General features: G+C 44.0%; 2 protein-coding genes across 6 annotated transcripts in view; one reads left to right on the forward strand and one right to left on the reverse strand.

The window, feature by feature from the left end:
* mon2 (Mon2 homolog, regulator of endosome-to-Golgi trafficking) overlaps window positions 1-19,996 on the reverse strand; it is a 265,202-nt gene extending 245,206 nt beyond the window's left edge. Inside the window, exon 1 of one of the 4 annotated variants that reach the window (XM_070540046.1) lies at window positions 19,921-19,996. Coding sequence is in view for 1 of the 4 variants with exons in the window: in XM_070540043.1 (XP_070396144.1) it covers window positions 1,361-1,499 (139 nt within the window). In the remaining 3 variants the exon portion in view is untranslated. Of the gene's footprint in view, window positions 1-1,360; window positions 1,570-1,956; window positions 2,232-2,357; window positions 2,629-19,920 lie in introns of those variants that run through there. The other 3 variants (XM_070540044.1, XM_070540045.1, XM_070540043.1) reach the window with 3 other exon arrangements.
* Window positions 3,651-17,612, forward strand: LOC139060827 (uncharacterized). Of its 2 annotated transcripts, XM_070540047.1 has the most exons (8): window positions 3,651-4,521; window positions 4,632-4,947; window positions 5,075-5,178; window positions 6,405-6,544; window positions 10,532-10,634; window positions 11,995-12,162; window positions 15,502-15,652; window positions 16,614-17,612. In XM_070540047.1, exons 1-8 carry the CDS (start codon window positions 3,784-3,786, stop codon window positions 16,856-16,858), a joined length of 1,965 nt encoding a protein of 654 aa, XP_070396148.1. In that variant the 5' UTR covers window positions 3,651-3,783; the 3' UTR covers window positions 16,859-17,612. The 2 variants fall into 2 exon arrangements, with proteins under 2 accessions (XP_070396148.1, XP_070396149.1); XM_070540048.1 differs by lacking the exons at window positions 6,405-6,544; window positions 10,532-10,634 and having other exon boundaries at window positions 3,652-4,521.
* Window positions 19,997-20,153: the final 157 nt, after the last annotated feature.

Raw genomic sequence — 20,153 nt, forward strand, 5'->3', positions numbered from 1 at the left:
ATTAAGTGCACGTTAAAGTACATGGCCAAATCAATCCAGAGTCCCTCACAACGAAATGCCTCATAGTCAGATCGCAGTTTCGGCATGCAAAACCCATGAATTAATTCATGCATATTCTATTTGAGATAATGAGGGGGGAACTGGGTTTGGCAGGAGCAAATAACAGGTGGTCTAGTAAAGTAACGGAGTGGGTGTAAAGTGAATGAAAATGCAGTTGAGGACGGCAGAGAATTCACTGGCGTCATGAAATTAGGAAGCCTGCTGGCATCGGCCGGAGACGGCTGATGCAAAACAGGGGGTAATTGGATATTGCTGCAAGAGGCCTTTGTTGTGCTGTGAACATAAATTAGGCTATGACAATGAATTTAATATTACAGCACAAAGAAGGAGCGTAAACGCAAGCTGAACAGGACATAGGGCAAGCACTGTAATTGATATGAAATTTGGCCAGCACAGCCATCAGCCCAGCTTCACTACCTATAACTCAAACAGATGATGCAATCTTAGATATGAAGTAAGCATGAGCTATCTTTACAGACAGAATAACGTTTTCTGCTGCCAGAGGCTCTACACTGGTATGCAACGAAAAGCAGTTTGTCTATAAATCGTACAAAAGGAGGATTTGAATACAGCACAAGAGCCACCACGATTGTCCCCTTTACAACAGGGAGACAATGAGGTGAAAAGTTAGTAAGTGTTAGTGAAAAGTATATTAGATGGCCACACTGATCTGTAGACCGAGACAACATAATGCAAGGCAGTACACAAGCAAACAATGGTGTTGTAGATGTCTACAGAGTAACTCTTATCAAGCTACACAGTTATGTTATCCTAACGCCTAGTAAAGCATACAAAGGTGAAGGCAAACAAACTTTACAATAAGAATGTAAACTTAAACAAGATGGACTGAAGCCACTGATGACATCTACACTATAACTAGACATTTGGCTGGAATATTTTCGTTTAGTTTTTAAAGTAAAAAATAGCAGCTGAGACTGGTTCTTTAGAACGTGCTGACAGCAGAGACTGATGCACTTATGTGCAGGGGCATGCATAGCTGATTGAGACATGCTACAGTCCTCTAAGCTAATGTATGCATGGCCGTCAGCTATCCATCCAAACACAAATTTCCATGCCTACGCATAAAGGACTGTGGTGGGCCATTCCCAATCAAAGTGGTCAGCAATGGGCAACCGTAGCTGGTTAATTTAACCTGACACGCGAAACCAAATTGATCTACTCCGGCCGTGACAACCGTGGGTGTCGACGATACAATCGCTGGTTGCTGCTGCTGCTTACGGACGGTACCACAGACATGCCCCCACACTCGTCGATTTATTAAAGAAAACTTCTCACGTACGCCGTCCGAAGCCGAAACCTTGGAACTGGGATGGATACGCCATGGGTCTAAACAAGAACGCACTTTTCGGTGTGTGCGGGCTAAACTTAGAATCCATGTGAAACTTGTAACGCCGCGTGCAAAAAGTACGATCAAGCATTAACGCGGCCCGAGCATACTTTTTTTTTTTTTGTCAGTAACTTTCTTCGACTGGCAGGAAACGGGGGAAAAAAAAGCTACACGAGGAATGCGAAAGCAAAAACGATACCGTCTGGCGCTGCTTGGCTTTCGAAAGCACAGTCGATGTCGATCACCTGAACGAGATCGAGGCACTGATAACGACGGAATTATCGAAGAAACACGCCCCTTTGCTGCTCGACACGTTAGCTAAGGGCGCAGCGACTCAGAGAGAAATACGGTCTACATGTTCAGTTTCGCATCGGACTTCGTGAATCGCAGCAGTCTTTTTTTGTGAATCGATCTGCTGCTGCTGCTCACAGCTGAGCGTCGGAAAAACTCGCGGCCGTGAACAGCGAGCGACGCACTTTCTCACTTTATTTGCAGGCGATGCGGCTGCGAGTTACAAGGACCCGCGCCGCAGTGGACTGCCGTCTCACCTGTCTTCGGAGTTTACACTGGCCGCAGCTGAGTCGTCACGACATATACAGACGGTGCAGCGATTGATCGCAGCGTCAGGCGATCTTTGGACGCACTGCCTGCCTACGCCACGTTTTGCGGACAGGATATCGGTGAGGAGCGCCTCGGACAGATTGCAAGACCGGAACTGCCGGTCAGTCGGCAAGGCGAAAGACAAGTCTGCTGTAATAATATAGGCCTCCGGCAGCAAGCAGTGCGCAACAGCGCTACACGATCAGACGCTGACGGGTACGCTCACAGCGAACAACAGACTTCCCAAAGCAAAACGTTCATGCCGCGGCTTGTGTGGCCGTCTTTATAAGAGACGCGCAATCGCTCTGATTTGTTCATGTAACGAGATTAATAAGACAGGTGTAATTACCTTGACCGCTCAGCTAGGAACTGTCCGTCGTTCAAGTTGGGCGTTCCCACATAGCGCCCGCTAGCGTCTTGCAGAGTCAGTGCTTGGCCCGCACGCACGGCGATGCACTCAACCAGCGACGGGCGGGCATCGGTGAGCAGTGCATTAAAAGGTCAATGAGAAACCGGCGGGCTCAGATCAGCGTAGCTCCAGGCATTATTTACAAAAATCCAGTTGGCACCTCTTTGCACGGCGAACATGCGCTCGGCGCGCCACCGGCGGCGCGACACGGGAGTTTTAAAACGGGAACCTATCGAAATATTCGTACGCAAAGCAAAACGATTTTAACAAATAAACTACCGTATACTAAGAACTTTTTTTAAGAAAACCTTACGAGACACAACGGCTCGCTTTATCTGTAAGTTTTCTAGATGAAAGGATAGCAGACGACGCCAGTAGAATGCATTGGCGCGTGAAAATAGTTAAGGCGTTATTACAAGTTTCATTTTAGCATGAATGGTGAAATCAATAAAATCTATCTACACTTGGTTTTTTGAACACGTGTATCTACTTAATTATTACTAGGCATAATCATCTCTTAATTATTTTCCTCCTGCAAACACCGCAGAGAGTTGCAAGCATATTGCAGCGTGATTTCATTTTACATGGTTCGTTCGTAATAAAAAAATAAAATTTGCGTTGAAACCAGTTGGCCTAGTGAAACCAAAACGGAAGGGCGAGGAACGAACAACATCGCGTGATTATTGCAGGAGACAAGTGTGCAGTTGGTTTCGAGTAGTTGATATATCTGTTACGTTGAAATTGTGTTCCAGCTGCTGGATTTACACCTCCATTGCATTAAACATAACTACCATGGGCCATGGAGTATTTTTCTCCCTTCCTCCACGCAGTGGATAGATATTCATCGACGGACGAAAAACTCGATCGCGTTGGATCTGCAGTTGGGAACCCAAGCGCGGCCTAGAGTCGGCGCATATAACAATGACTGCAGTCACTGACGGGCAAGCAAGCATGCCACAATTGCGTCAATAAACGTCCCTTTGGATAAGAATTTATTGGCGAAAACTTGCGCTTGGGCGCGATGAGACGCTCCTGCAGGGTGCGCCGAACCTGTCCCTTATTGCGTCGTCTGCTCTTAGCATGAGCCAAGTCACAGTTTTGTATCAACTAAAAACACACGTAAAAATAAAGCATATAAATCTTAGGTATTCTATATACAAAAAAGTAACAATATCTTAATTTTAGTGTTGTTTTCTTACATTTACACGAAGCCGTCAATTTTAACAGCGGGAGCTGTTGAGCAATCCGAAGCAAGCCAAGCAAGATCCATCTCCAACGTTTTGTCCCTCGGTGACAGCTGCAACCTCATGAGCTGTTTACAAACACCTTTTCCTCCGGTGGTCAAAGAAAAGGACAGTCGTTTTCAATGAGTAGTGGGCCAATCGCCCTCGCGGGACATCACCTACTGCTAAGTTTTCGAAATCGCTCATGCTGCGCGGCAGGCGGCTGCATCGACCTGCTTGTGCGTCAACCGCTCTCCCGCCGCACCGCCACCACCAGCAGCAACGCTCGCGCCGGCAGCATGTCGCGCGACTTGCGCCCGAGCTGCCCACCGATGACAGCCATCGTTGTCTCGAAGAAGAACCTGCCGTCTTTCTCCGAAAAGAGAGCCACACCGCCGCTCACCGACGCCCTCGCCGTTAGCATGCAGGCACGGAAGACGGGCGAAAACCCTGGCGGCGTGCCTTCGAGCACCGCCGTTGAGTCCGCTCTCCGCTCTGCTCTCGGCATAGGGCATTCCGAGACCGTTGGCCCGAGCCCCGCTGCGACAGTTCCCCAGCCCGCACAGCCGTCGCCGGAGGCCAAGGAAGGTGGCAACGTTTCCTCCCAGGACCCCGCCATACTCGACTGGAGCCTATGCAACCCCGCCTTGGACGAGACCGTCGCCGATACCAAACCTGAAACCAAGGCTACTTCAACCCGTATATTGCACCTGCTGCACGGTGACGGTGATGCGAAGGAAGGCTCGAGCCAGGCAGACGGAGCCGAAAATTCTGCGGCGGACATCGCGTCGTCCTCTCCGCGCAAAACGACGGAAGGCGACCCTGGTCCAAAGACTGTCGCGGCCGAAGCCGACAGTGCTGAACCGTCGTCGATGGCCGGTGTAAGACGTCCGTTTTGAGTCGAGACCTTGTGATCTTTTTCCCCCCTCCGATTTTGGTGTTATTTATGTCCGTTGTAATAAAAATGAGTGCCGATTCTTCCCACCTGCAGACGCAAGTCGGTGACGACGCTGGCAGAGCGGCGACCAGTGCGGCGTCTACGCCTGCCAAACGGTCCCGCCTCAGCTGCCCGCGAAAGCGCTTGCCAAAGCTAAACGCAGCTGTCGTACGACGGGAGCGGAGCCTCTCTAGCGACGGCTCTAGTTCAGACGAGAGCTGCTTGGCCGTTGACGGCGAACCTGCCGGAGAAAGCGAGGTTGCTGCTGGGTCTGGGTGGATTCCCGAGCTACCCGGTTTACTTCCCTCGGCTGACACCGAGAATGATGACGACGACGACCCTGTCTACAGCCTCAAACCACTGTTTGCAGGTTCGTTAGAGAGAGAGAGAAAAAAAGGATGTTGCAAAATTGTTTGGGCTTTGCAACTTGTACGTGGCTTGTGGAAAAACGTTCTAACATTCCTTCAGCTCATATCTCTTTCTTCTTTTCATTGAAGGCAAATTTGGGTCGCCGTCGTCATCTAAGAAGTCAAAGAGCACAAAATCTGCAACGTGTACACGGCCGAACTGCTTTGTGGGAATTCAAGTGGATAACATAAACGTGAGAGCAACCTTCTGTCTGATCTGCTTCATGTCCATTTCGGACTAAAAGATAGCTTGAGAGCGTAATCAGTTTTCAATTCAAGACGGTTCTTATCGCCGTCTCCTATGTTACGAATGCAGAAAACCCTTTATTTTCTTAAAGTATTGTGATTACACGAGGAAGGTAGCATCCATCATGTACATGAAGAAAGTAACCATCTCTTCATTTTCTTGATGTAAAGCTACTACTTTGCTTAAGCAAACGTCAAGGTGGTAATGCAACATTGTGTGAGGGAGACTCACTACAGCTGATCACTTCAGTGATATGTTGGAGATGTTAGCCTGGCTAATTGCCTCGCTTACTGCAGGTGGTGGGTGATAATTATGATATACTCGGTGATCACATAAACACAAACAGCACATGCATGGTAATGTTCTACGGTCGATGGGCACGTTGATGCTGCATTCTGGATTTTTCAAGTGTACTCATGGTACTTGAAACACTTCACAGGTGCTTTTCATCATCTGTGATTACACAACGGTATAGATCAAATTACTGCCAGTTTTCATGAAAGCCGACAGCAAGAATATGCTCGAGCTCCCGAGTTCACCTGAATTTATATGCAGGATGAATACTTTACATGACGGCTTCAGAGACAATTCCGTTGTACATTCTAATGTACAACGAGTCATGCGAGGCTATACGCTATCCCTGCCACAAAAAAAAGCCCACATTAGCACCGAACAGATGCAATGACTGATGAGCCCCATTTCGGCTACCATAGTAAGGCAGCCTTCAACTGAAAATAGTTTCTATGGTATTACATGCCAAAAGCAATATATGATTATGAAGCACACCGTAGTGGGGGCTCTGGGTTAATTTTAACCATCTGGGGTTAACTTACCCAGGTTTACCCCAGGTTAACCACCTGGGGTAAACAGGGTTAACTTTGACCAGCTGGAGTTCTTTAATGTGCACCCAATGCAGAGTAGGTGGGTGTTTTTGCATTTTGCTCCCATCGACATGCAGCTGCCGCAGCCGGCATTTGATCCTGTGGCTGGCATTTGATCCGACGACACGAGGCTAAGTAGCGCAACGCCAAAACCACTACACCACCATTGCGGGCGTTTTCAACTGTACCTGTGTTGCATGGCATCCTTTACAAACTTGTTCCCCGCATTTAACTTGCAATATCTGAACAAACTGCCTCAGTGAAAAAATTAATGAGAGTGTGGTTTTACCAGGTCCACAGAACAGCGAAAAGGGTCCAGGACCACATGCGGATCCAGGAACCAAATATTGAACCAGCGCTCGTGCCCATAGCTACGTTGCATATCACCGTTCTCGTGTTTCGGGCGAACGATGGCGATGACTCGCTACAGAGGTATATACCTCCATAGATCAAAAGCGTGGCAGTTTGGACGAGTTGGTATGTCATGACTTTTCTAGGCTTGTAGCGCAGCTCCGGAAGAGCAAAAAGGAAGGTGGAAGGCATAATGAAAAGGAACAAAGCGCTCACTCTGTTCTCCGCTCCTTTTCATTACCCTGTCCACCTTCCTTTTTGCTCTTTCTGAGCTACACTACACGCCTAGAAACCTCCATAGAGTTATCAGTGTCTCTGTGCTGCGGCTCTGCATAGCTAACAACATTGTGTCCAGTGTTGTCGTAAGACATATTTGTTTTCATTAGGGGTGTTTGAGTAGCAAAGTTTTCTTATTTAATGTGAGTATTCAAGAAAAACTAATTTAACATGTTGAATCGAATACCAAATATTTTCACTTTCTAAACAAAATGACATTAAACGTTTTATGCAGTTTGGTTGCAAAAAAGAAAAAGAAAGCTCGTTTATGTTACCTGTTGCATATAATGCCGTTAACATCTGAACGTCAGGTCAGCTGAGAGGCTTGCGAGTAAATAACAATAAAAAGGTGATCGTATATGGTGCGGCAATGGGTAGGACAATAATGAAACACAGGAGCAGCACTTCACCAAATGCACATTTTGAGTGTTCTGCTTTTTGTAGGAGTACAGTGCAACAGCACCGGGCATTTGTTTTAGAGGAATCCAAATGTGGTGAGACACGCCTCATAATAAATTGCGTCGCCTTCATCGAAACAACAAATCTTTTAGGCTGCATAAGATGGGGACATGCTTCTTTAATGACCGGAAGCTATTGTATCGAAGTGATGTCCTCCATGCCCTAATGCACTGGTACACCCAAGGAATGCCTGCACAACGGTAGTAATTATTCTGCAGTAGAGTCAATTGGAACTGTCTCCACTTGCATCGGTCTTCCTCCCGGTAGACTGCAACAGCTGTTGCTCTCCCTTACAATATTTCAACACAAACAAGTGTTCAACAACTTTGGATATGGTGAATTCTCAAAATAAAAATGTGGCTCGAATAGCAGAGACGTTAGACTCGCATTGTAAATTTTGAATCTTCGCACACCTGTGGTTTTCATACATTAGCAAATAGCTGTAGGCACGCCGCAGCACAGGGTGCCCCTTGCCTTAGATTACACAGGCAAGAGCATGTAGTCAACCATGGCCGCATGCCTGTGAACTTCTCACTCTAGACCTTCCGGTTCTCACTTCTTGAACAGATGGTCTGCTCAACATTTAGACAGCTTGAGACATTTGCTGATATATAATTATACACCACAGTTCATAACATATGCTTAAAAGCAACCTTTAATTGACTTATCTGTTCATTGTGGCTAAACAACACAGGGAAACATGTACAAGGGGGAAAGGACAAGGCAAGGCACTAATTTTGGCTGAAGTTTATTGTCATGCATGCATATATATATATATATATATATACATATACATACATACATACATATATATATATAATGAAGCGATCCGCGCTGGATGCATGAAATAAAATGAAGTGGGCTAGGGGAGAAGTGAGGAGGAAGAAGTTAGGATAGAATGGCAGACGACACCCGTCTCACTGAGATTGTCTTTTCTACTGCCATTGTAGTTGGGAACGCTACATTTTGGCACAGCCAACAGTTTTCAAAGACCAGACATGCGGGTGACGTTTTTCGTCGACCAGGCGTCGTCGGAGTCTGATGTTTTCACCCGAGACCAAGTGCACGGTGAGCCAGCGACGGGCCTTCCTTCCGAAGTTAGTTCTACCGTGCTGATCAACATGGTGCTGAAACAAGCTGAAATCAGCCACCAAGTCCTGGTACAAACAGGATCGGTGACAGTGAATCTACAGCTCCAGACACTTAGTGAGCTCGTTCTGAAACCCATACAATGTGGTACCCTCAAAGAGTAAATGCCTGCATAGAAGGTCAACCTAAACTTGACTGTTATAGAACTGCAAAGGCACATTATGCAACAGAATGAAATAATAAGAATTTGGCCCAAGCGCTTAATCGTGAGAAATCAGTGCGAGGTATTGTTCTACCATGAATCAAGCAAGAATCCAGAGACAATCAATCATACTAAGTTGTGGGAAGGGACAGAAGAGCTACAGTTTATTAATGGAAAGTATCACGTACCACCTACTGTGGTTCTAAAGATTCATCTGTACCACGACACTCCTGGTCCGGGTGGATACGATGGTTTCTGGCGCACTTATAAGAAATTGTTCATGAGATTCACATGGCTGGGCATGAAAAACGTCAGCCATTGCATTCGCACGTGCCACCAATGCCAAGTGAACAAAGTTAAATTCAAGTAATCGACAGACGTTATGACAAACCCTGAATATTCAAATGTCCTGTTCAAAGTAATTCATTCGGACTTCTCAGAGCTCAAAAAGAAGGGGGAAGGAGTCAAGTGAACACAAGCTTTCTTGCTCTCCACAGATGAGTGCACAAGGACAGTTGCGGCTAAAGTTGGCAAAGAAGACGCAAACAGCATAATAGATCTCTTCAAGGCTGAATGTTTTAAACAAACAAAGACGCTAGTCTGCAACAATGCGCTGGCTTTCCGGAGTGCCAAGCTATCAAAGTGGGCACAGAAGCACAGGATGATGAGCAAGTATTCTTCTCCATACCACCCGGCAGCAAACGGCCTAGCGGAACGTGCCATACAGGACGTCAAACAGTATCGGAAGATGTATCCAGAATTTGTCAGTGGCTGGAAGTGCTGTCTCAAGGCCGCTGTGAAACATCACATACACCACTGGTTTAGGCTGCAGTCCTAATTTTGCCATTTCGGGTACAGCACCCATACTTCCTGCAGATCGTGGGCTAGGCCTCCTAGAAAACCTCGAACTCGCTGAAGTAAGAAAAAGTGTCAAAGAACAGGAGGTCTACAAGTGCCACATGAAGAGAAACCTTAATAAAAAGCACAGTAGCGAGATACTGGACATACAACCTGGAGACTGTGCCCTTGTAAGCAAAGGAGCTGTACCTTCAAATTCTAAATTTTACAGCCCATTTCAAGTAACCAAGACTGCATCCCAGCATGGAATATTGAAGAAAGTCTGATACATCGGAGCCTCGGGTCAAATGGAGGAAACATATTCGAGTATTAATCGAGGAGGTGTAACAAAAAAAAGTTTGTAAAAAAAAGTACACACACACACATACACACAGGATATAGTGTCACACAAAAAGCATAGACAATAAGTAGAAAAAGAAGCTTTTTTTGTAGTATCTTATATCCTGCATATATATTCGAACAGCAGCCACCTTGCCAAATTCAATGCCTTAAATACGAGTGAATGAATTACGGAAAGCCAGAATAAGACACTTTTTGATGCCATAAACATAAAATGCCTCCATGACCACCCACCAGGGGAAGTGATGCATGACTTAGTCCAAGACGAGGCATCACATGCGGCTGCTCGTGGTGCGCTGAAAAATTGCAAACTCGATGCACTGGGACTTGCATTGTATCTGCTAACCACCAGGTGCACACGTCATTTGCTTAGTTGCTGTTTAAAGGCTGCTAATAAGAAAATTAGATTAGCACCAGCCCTGCAGCTTCACCAAGATTTCTTGATTAGTAAATACTAGAGTACTATGCTGGGCTATATCGAGCATGGCCTAAGAAGGACGTGCAAGTTTAAAATCATCGGGAGCAATAAGAGGGGACAGAAAAAAGTGCTCTTTCTGTCTCCTCTTATTTGTCCCGTTGATTTTGAACTTGTGCCTCACATCCTGCTCAAAAATTTAGTAGATACCACTCACACACACTCAAATTAGCCTAAGTGAAATTTCTTTACAGCTGGGCTTTAAAGCTGTGACCATACTTTGAAAGTAAGGATAATAAAAAAAACGTTTGCCAGGAAAGTAGAAAGAAAAGGCTCTTCTATGAGATTCGTTCAGAGTGTAGAAAAGCACCGCCAACATTTGCGAGAAAAATGAAGCAGCCATTTAAAGGTATTACTGAATCACTTTCAGAGCCAAGGACGCACTGAGTCGCGGTTACGAGGCAGTCAAGGATGACCTTGAAGCCACTCCCCTTGTGCTGCTCTTTGAGGGGCTGGACCACTTCGAGAACGAAGTCAGTACATCCGTGTGACCTAAATAACATACGTGTCGCAGCTTTGAAATGACAATATATGTTGAATCTCGATTTAACAAACGCAGATGTAAAGGAGTATGAGTAATATGTCTCTTGCTGATATGAGTGTATAACAAATACCTATACATAGTATGCACGTGACGTCACGTCTGCTTCTGCTACCTTCCGCCATATTGGGGTACCTTATCAACAGACGCGCGCATAGGCCTATAGGTTCCCCAAGATGGCGCTGCCGTAAACCGGAAGTCGCGGAGTATCATTGAATGACGTGCGTGCATACTATGTATATGCTTATAAAAATTATCAGATATAACAGTGCTGGAGGCAGAAATTTTTAAGGGGTGAGGGGTGCAGGCAAGTGTTGTTACACATTTCATGACAGGTATCCTGGTGCACAGGTATTGTGAGGAATGGGGTCACATGCCCGATGTGCCCCTCCTCCACTGCCTAAGTCCTTAAGATATAACGAAGGTGTTTTTGTGTAACATGTGACTTCGTCATAACAATGTTAGACTATAGTGCTAAACATTCTAAACAGTTGATGATAACAATCATCACCAATTAGCTGTGCTTTAGAACCCTTAACGGGTCTTACATTAGTCAACAGACATAAGAGTGCACTACACATTGGTTGAGTCATACGTAATTCATCAGAAATGGGACAATCTATATGAACACAACCTCAGTCTCTTTCATTAAAGTTGTAGGCCTAACAAATAACGCTGCTTGGAACCATGTTGTCAAATGAAGTCTTCTGTAACATTTGTACACACGGCATGATACTTGCAAATAGAAATATACATGCTGGGCTACCATTATTTAATTGTGAATTTCAAATGTGTTGACAAAGAAATGTAATTAGCAAGCTAACATGATTTTAGCGGACATTTATAATGTGCTTTGTGTAAGTATTTTTAACTTCGTCTATGTCGTCCCTTTTTTCCATAATGTATAGTTTGTACCCTGAGGATACTGTAAACAAATACAGGTCGCTGTTTTGGGCAGAAAAGAATCGGTGACGACATTCGATGTGAATGGCAGGCTTTGTGCTGCTCCACGGATGTGCATTAAAACATTGCCTTTAATACGCCGCTATCTGTACAGCAGTGAAACGGGAAAAAATGTGTTTACATTATGTTGTAGCCCAGCTGATGGTACCCGTAACGCACATATGTGAGCCTGACCAGCTAGCATTGTCCAGGTACAGTGTGAGGCGCCTAAACTTGTGCAATTATTCAGCATGTGACGCACTGCTTTGCAAACACTGTGATAGCATAAAAGCCTAGGCTAGAGGCATAAAAGTGAGTGTTTTCATAAGGTTGTAATGTTGCTACCCAAGATCCTGTACGCAAAAGTCGTCGGAGAAGACTCACTCTCCCGGCTCAAGGCTCTTAGACATGTCTGCCGTGAAGAATTTAAAAAAGCAGACCTGGACTTGACGAGAGGCCAGGCATTCAGGCCACACCTGACTTTGGCAAAAATCAGCAGGAAGATGAGCCGAAAAAACGTATGTAGTGTGCTTTCTTATGTTTGCTTTCCTTGTACCAGAATTGAGGAGTTGAGATGACACTTGATAATTAACATTTAACCCATTGACTGCCGTTTCTTTGTTTATTTATTCATTCATTCATTCAACGGAACCTCACCCACTGCTGGGTTTTTATCACATGTTAGTCCAATGGACATTTCATTTCGTGAGAGGGTGGGTGCCTGAGTTATCTCGGGAGCGCCTACGTAAGGGTTTAAGTGAATGCTTAAAATTTCTATCCATTACTTTCAGTTTTGTGTTTGCAAGATGAAGCGAACAGGAGGAGAAGGGGTTGAAGAAACTTATTTATGGGCACTGTTTTTATCAGCATTATTTTCCAGTTACAGTTACTTGGTTGTAGAATATATTGGCAGCATGAGCACGTCGACATTCAACATCAAAATGAGGCAGCATACTGCAAACGCTAAAGACCTGCAATACCTGGCAGGTCAAGTATTCAGCGTCGGGAATAGTTTTACACAGCCACCTGGTGGGGCTAGAGCAATCCTTGTTAAATAACTGCTGTTGATGAGACCGCCGAGATATGTGAAACTGTAAAGTACTAATGGTTGATCGATTCCCTTTATTGAAACGGGTGGCACTATGGCCTCTGTGTGGGATGACGGTAAATGAAGAGGGGAAAAAAATAATAAACGCAAACTGCTTCACATCTGGCAGTTACGCTAACTGAATGTGCGAATTCTCCCAAGGAGGTCAGCATCTCTCTGGTGTGCATGTCGTTCCTGGGTGGGACCCACTCTTTGGAAAATGCAAGTACACAAAGAAAATTGGAAGAAACATTTGGAAAATGCAAGTAAATAAAGAAAAAAACTTGTTTTACATGTTACAAGCAAGGTTAAGCTCGTCCTAAATTTCCGCTGTGCTAACTGCCATTAACAAATGTAAATAGTTAGGAGTAACAATGTCTGAAGACCTCAACTGGACTCAACATATCACTAGTATTTGCTCTACCGCTGAAAAGAAGTTATGGTTCTTACGTCGCAAATTAAAACTCGCCCCAGCCCCCGTAAAGTTAACAACGTATTTAACAATAGTAAAGCCTACACTGGAATATGCAGGACCCTTACCAAAAAGGATTAATTCATAAAATTGAGCGGGTGCAAAGAAGGGCGGCTAGACTTATTCTTTCAAGGTACTCCCGTACAGATTCTGTAACAGAGATGCTGCAACTGAATTTACCCCCCCTCTTGCAACGCCGTCGCATAGCCAGACTAAAATTCTTTTTTGCTTTCTCAAAATTTATTTAACTTTAATGCAGCACAGTACCTAATTCTGTGACAAGTCCACAGCCTACGAAGTGACCCCCCAGAAGCTTTCTAGTCTCTCAATCTTGTGTGAACACATATGCATACTCTTTCTTCCCTAGAACCATAAAAGACTGCAATGATTTACCGGATGCTATATGTGATTCTGAAACTTTAGAACATTTTGAAACCAAGGTTACAAAATATTTTCCTAGCGAATCCTCGTGGTCGAACATATCTCGTGTAAGCTGTAGAACGTATTATTGTTATGTATAATTTTGTGATGTATGTGATGTAACATGTATCATGTAAGTTGTCGAATGAAGTATTGTGATGCATTTTGCGGCTATACATTGCTGCGTTATGTTTGACATGATGGTTGTTATGTCAGATTTTGTATTGTAATCATGCATGATGGCACGCCATGATTTGTAATTCTGTGTATTCGCTATGCATTGCTGCTTTAAGTAAGCAATCATTGGTTTTGTGCCATATTTGTGCCCCACCCCTGTAACGGCCCAATCGGCCAACAGTACCTGCAAATAAATAAATAAATAAATAAAATAAAGAAGAGGTGATGGTGAACAGTTGGGTTGACCCCAGCTGTGCACGTACTGCAGACAACCTGTGATGTTATTGAAGAAGATTCTCATTCTGCCGCTTGAATATTGTGTGGGAATCCCGTTCTCATTCTATAGGTTTGCCATCTCACGAGCACATTCTCTGTCAGTTCGGCTTTTCATCTTGTAATTCTCAATGCACATTCTCAATGCACATCTCCAGAAGATAATTGACCTGCTTCAGCATCATAGGTTCAGTCATTTCGAATATTCTTGGAGCTTCAAGAATCTTCATTCGCTGTCAAGCACTTCACCACCAATGTTGACAGATCAAATCAATCTACCGTGTTGATAAAAGACATAGTAAACTCATAATGTATGCTGTGGGAGCCAGTTAGTTAGCTTTTCTGGTTGTTCGTGCTATGCAGTTATCCTGTGTGTGCTGAAAACACATCTTGAGACATAGAACCAAATTTAGCAGCATGCAAGTAGTTTTAGAGACCCAGTTAAACAGTGTCAAAAGGGAATCATATATGAATTTAATAGTGCCAGAAGCAAATCATATATTGTATATTTTTTGTCACAGTTTCTAAATAATGTACAGACTTCTCGCCATTAATATTTAACAATTTTTACATCTTGGTATTCAAGCATTAGAAATTTTCTGTCATAACACTGTCCATTATAAAGCCTGCTTTACTAAAAACACAGAGGGAGCATTAGAAACAACTACGGTAAGCAATTTATTCCCAATCTTGGGGTTCTGCAAAGCATGCATTACCATATAAAGGTCATACATGGTCATGCATTATCATATAAAGCTTAGAAAGGGCGCCTTTTTGTAGTAATTATCTGTGTATACATTTGCAGCAAAATCATAAACCCATGTTATCTGTTGCATCGATAAGCAGTACTAAACAGTGCCCATTGCCGAATGCCGTATCTAAACAACATTTTATTGCGAGTGAGCTTGTTTAGTATTTCAGAAAGCCTGGCACTCTGAGCGACACAGCATGGTCTGGCATGTTATGTTTGCTGTATGTTGGATGAAAGTTATTGCATTCTTGCTTAAATCTCATGTTCGATACTTAGACTGTGTGCACTCAACAATGTGAAGCATTAAAAAACAAATAGAAAAATATTCGGATTCTCAAATATGGCTACAAATCGATTGGGACATCATTCGATTCATTATTCTGAAATTTCTTAATCACCCGCCCCTAACCAAATCACTCCCTAATTATCAACTACAAATATAGTTCCTCAAATTCTACTACCCGAAATCTAGAAAGAAATATAACAGCCAAGAAATGAAGGGGCCTACGTGTAGATTTCTTTTGTGCACTCTTTAAAGGGCTAAGCTACTAGAAATTCTAAATACTGTACATATTTCTGCACGCAATCGTAGCTTTGTGGCACACGATTTCACAAACGCTTTCGAAGCATCCTGCTGCCAGACTGTTGATTTTGTGATCTTTTCATCTCGTTTCCAGCCAGCGATAAAGAAGATTAAAAAAGAATGGTACACAGAGTTCAAAGATGAGCCCTTTGGATCGCAACAAGTAAAGAGCCTCCAGCTGCTGTGTATGACAAAGCCAAAAGATGAACGAGGCTACTATTACTGCAGTCTGGAGCACATGTTTGGTAAGATTGGCAAGCGTACAGAGCTCGTGTATGCAACTCTGGAAATGTTTATTTTTATAAATATCTTCTACTGTTAGGGTTCATTCACACCGGCGACTCGCAGAGGTCATGCGACCAAGGTGGTCGCAAATGGTCGCTTTGGTTGAAAAATGGTTGAGTCAGTCATTTGCTGCTCGACTTTTCAGTCACGTGATTGCAGTCACGAACCTACTCAACCTATCAGCAGTGCAGGAGCAAGACATCTGTTTATTTTATGGGGCAATTGGCGGTGCACGAAGACATGAACAGCATCAATCACGAGGCATTTTTGCTTGACGAGGGCATGGTTACACTTGCCAGCGTGAACAGCGGTCGCTTTGAGTTGCTCCTTGGTCGCCAGTTGTGGTCAGTTGCGCGACCTCTGCCAATCACCATTCTGAGTGCACCCTTAGGATAACAACGTGGGCAGCTTTGAGATATGGAGCCCATACAAAACTTTCAGTTAACGGACACTCAGGGCTTATTAACATTTGCAAAAGCATTGCCGCACAAGCAGTTCCGTTAAAGGAGTACTCACAGAAATGCGTGGAAGATTTTTAGAAGCCCTTCCATGTGCTTCTCGCATGTAAAAGCATGGCAGTTATCAAGGATGAAGGTTTTCGGACACTCATAAGAGATTTTAAACTACTGCTAAAGTTGGGCCTTTATTTTGTTGTAATGCCCTTTTGCTCAAGTCTATGCCAGTGCTACACCAGTCTTATGCCAGTCTGCTCATACTTGAAGGATTCAAAAAATTTTGTGCCAGGAGATTCATGTGACGTCCTTTTATAGTGAGGCCATCCTACGATTAGCAGTTGGAAAAATGCTTCAGGATGCCTTTAATGCGTAATATTTTTGTGTTATAACATAAGCACACACAAGAACCGCTTTCTTATTGTACACCTCTTGTTATTAATAACTTCAGCCTCTTGTTGTTCTGCAGGTGACTTTTCTTCAAGAGACCAAAATAATGACGACCACAGTGAATGCTGCGCACCAGCATCATCAAAATCTGCACGTGGCAAGATTGAGCAGAAGTTACTCAAGTTAGATGATGCAAAGCAAGAAGTGAAGCAAAAGATATCGACATTGACAAACGCAAAACTACAGGAACTCTCTAAAGCAAAGCAGGAATTGCCTGAAGAAGAGAACAGTTCGGAAGATTCTGATGAAGAAGCCTCTAAATAATAGGCTTTAGAATGTACGTGGAAGTGAAAGATTAGCCTTTTTTATAGTTTCTAACTCACTGGTGAGACAGAACTGGCGTGGCACAGGGTTTCTTCCAGAAACAAAGTTTCTGGACACGTGCTATGAAAAGAGAAAACTTTCTTTTTAAGCATGAGATGCTTATAAGCAGCATGCGCCAGCAGATTTCAAGGAAGATTTCGAATAATTTGATTCAACTTTTTTAATTTATTGTTGCAAATTATCACACGTGTAGGGTATCACCTATGAAACTAAGCCTAAACCTTACCTTGCTCTCACTGTGTAAAAAAACCTGACTAATGTCTTTTTTATATGAAATTTATCGTCTCAATTAGGAATTGAAAGGTGAAGTTCAATCACAGCCGTTTTATACTTCATCTCACGCACAATGTCAGTACAAAGTTGAACAACACCTTTTGTAAGACTAACAAGTCTTTTTTAGCCATTTTTCACCTCATACAAGTAAAGGTTAGAACATTTTGTCCACCTCCATAAGATCAGCAAACAAACTCGATGTACTTGGAATTGCATTTGAAGAACATGTGCTCTTATATATGTTTGTCTCCCTAGATATTTAGTGCTGCACTTGAATGTGTTGTACTGTATTTTGTTTATTCATGCCTTCCTGCCATACTGCAGCTGTTACATCATTTCGTACGTGTTTGCCCCAAATTCCTATCTATATTGCTCTATGGGCCTTGAACGTATTTCAAATAATAAATCAAATGTGTCAGCCCAAAAACAGTATGTCCCTAGAAGCCATAGTCGAAAGTCCTCAGCTCTACCAACTGAATTTATTAGTCCACCAGGGTCATCTTGTGGTCAGTGAGGGAATCACTCTGGACTGTGAAGAAAGTGTGGGGACTACATGGATGATGGTCACTTCCAGCGTCACAAAAGATGCTGTTGAACAGCAGAAGTTGACCAAAAGGCTAGATTCTGAAGATGAAGATTCCCCGCCCTCTCCTCTTAGCAGACTTTTTCTACAATAACAGCAATTATGCATGAACCCAATGCCCCACAAAAACCAGCACTTGCCATTTTTTTGCTTTAATCTATTTACATAATGTAAAATGATGAAGTGCTCCACTTCTGCAACCATGAGAACGATATGAACGAAATTTGCCGTATCCGAAAGGATAAGTCACATGTTAATGACTCTTGCGAGTAGATATTTATTTAGGCCCTTTCATCATCAGCAGTAGGAGCAGCAGTAGTCTACTTTATGTCCACTGCAGGACAAAGGCCTCTCCCTGCAATCTCCAAATACCCCTGTCCTGCGCCAACCGATTCCAACTAGTGCCTGTGAATTTCTTAATTTCTTCACCCCACCTAGTCTGCTGTCCTCGACTGCTTTTCCCTTCTCTTGGCACGTTTAGTACCTTTTTTATTCAAGATATTTGGGAATCGTAAGTGTCAGGTTCAGAACTTTCCAACTCTGCAAAGTGGCATTACAATTCAGCAAGCATAGGACTAGGACATTTAATCAGGAAAGATAGAATATACATTGCATTAAATGTCATCATGCACCAATTTTAGTTCACTGAAGCACGGAAGCCTCTCCCAGACTCCTGTTACCCCGGTCCTACATCAAATGAGCATATACCCTGTGCCTGCCAATGTGATAATCTCACTACTCCACATAATCAATTTTGTCATATTCACCCATTCTGTTATTCTCGCGCACACATTCTGTTATTCTCATCTGCCAGTAGTGTCTGCACATCATTATTCTGAACTATGTCAATGTATAATTTGCGAATAGGGCCTCTGCAAAGCTCATGCAAATTATGCAAACATTTCACTTCTGCCGTAAACTAATATTGCAAAAGTTCTGTAAACTAATATGCTGCTCCACTTTAGAGAGAGCCTCTTTGACAAAAACTGGAGAGGCTTGGTGAAGTGCGTTTTTGATGCTTTAATGGGTGCAGTGGCAGATGCACTGCTAAAGATAATTTATGCACATGCGTTCGCTCATATCCAGTGGACATAGAAGTTTCGTCTCTCTCTCTCTCTCTCTCACGGCAATGCCATGTTTTAGAGGACAGGGGAGGTGTTCTGTAAGAGTGTACCTAGTGGACATGTCCATTTCGTCTGCTCCTGAAGTGCTTATTGGCTGTGGCACCTGGTTTATGCAGACGCGCAGCCCAGCCCAGCCAATCAGAACTTCAACAGCAGACGAAAATGGACGTGTCCATTGGTGGACTCTTACAGAATACCTCCGCTGGAAATTGTGCAAGTTATGTTCGGCGAAGAACGCCTCGCTTTTCAGAGATGTGCTGCCAACCCTGGGCACAATTTAGCTCTCTTAGCCGGTACAAATTTCGTGCAAATCTGTTCTGCGGTTGCCGGTTTCACGTGTTTCGAGGCAACGTTATGACTGGTGCTGAGCAGAAGTCGCGGGGCGCTTCTGCTCAGCACCAATCGTTTACTTTGACAATTTGGAGAAACGTAAGTACGCCTTGGCGGCGCCTCCATCGGGACGCCAAATGGGTAACGAGGGGCATACAAAGAAAGCTGGAATCCGGACTGCAGTTTCCTGGATCCGAGGCAGCTGAGGTCTTCGCTTGCCAGGGGCGTACAATTAAGACTGGTAGCAGACAGCCGATTTTATATCGGAACCTCCATCTCTCTTAATTCACCTAGGCACGTTCCGGCCTCGGCGGCGCAAACCCACGGATCGTCCTAGTTCCAGCTGTGATCCCCCCCGCTGACCCCGGAGATCCTCCGCAGCCCGCTTTATTATAATCTCAGGTGTTCTCCTTTGCCGGTTGCATGGGCCCCCCTTAAGCAGTAATCGTTAAAAAAGAAAAGCATCGTAGCGTCATAAAAAGCGCCGCGCGACTATATATGCCTTCTGTTTGCAGAAGTGCATGTCCTGTGGAATTGGCGCCATTTCAATGAGCTGTCAGTACTAACTCACCGGCACGAAGCATCGCACTCCTCTACAGCTCGTCTTTAGTTTGTTAAAATGACTACAAAGAGGATTGTTACGCTTGATTGGTAAGTTATCGCTCTTGTGTAATATTGGGAACGTGTCTTACCACGACCGGAGCCCTGGTATGCCAGACAGTGTGCATGAGAACCATGGTGGAGACGAAAGGCGAGCTTGGAGTTCCCGCGCCATCACCGTGACGTCATGAAATATGGACGGCGTCTTAACGGTTTATCAATGAAAAAAGAGCGAATTGCATTATTTTGTCAAAAAGAAAGAAAAACATATGACCTTTGCAAACTTTCTTTCAAGCAAGAACTTGCTGAATATGCGACAATACCT

This window comes from Dermacentor albipictus, chromosome 6 (assembly GCF_038994185.2).
Source record: "Dermacentor albipictus isolate Rhodes 1998 colony chromosome 6, USDA_Dalb.pri_finalv2, whole genome shotgun sequence".
NCBI classification, from domain to species: Eukaryota; Metazoa; Arthropoda; class Arachnida; order Ixodida; family Ixodidae; genus Dermacentor; species Dermacentor albipictus.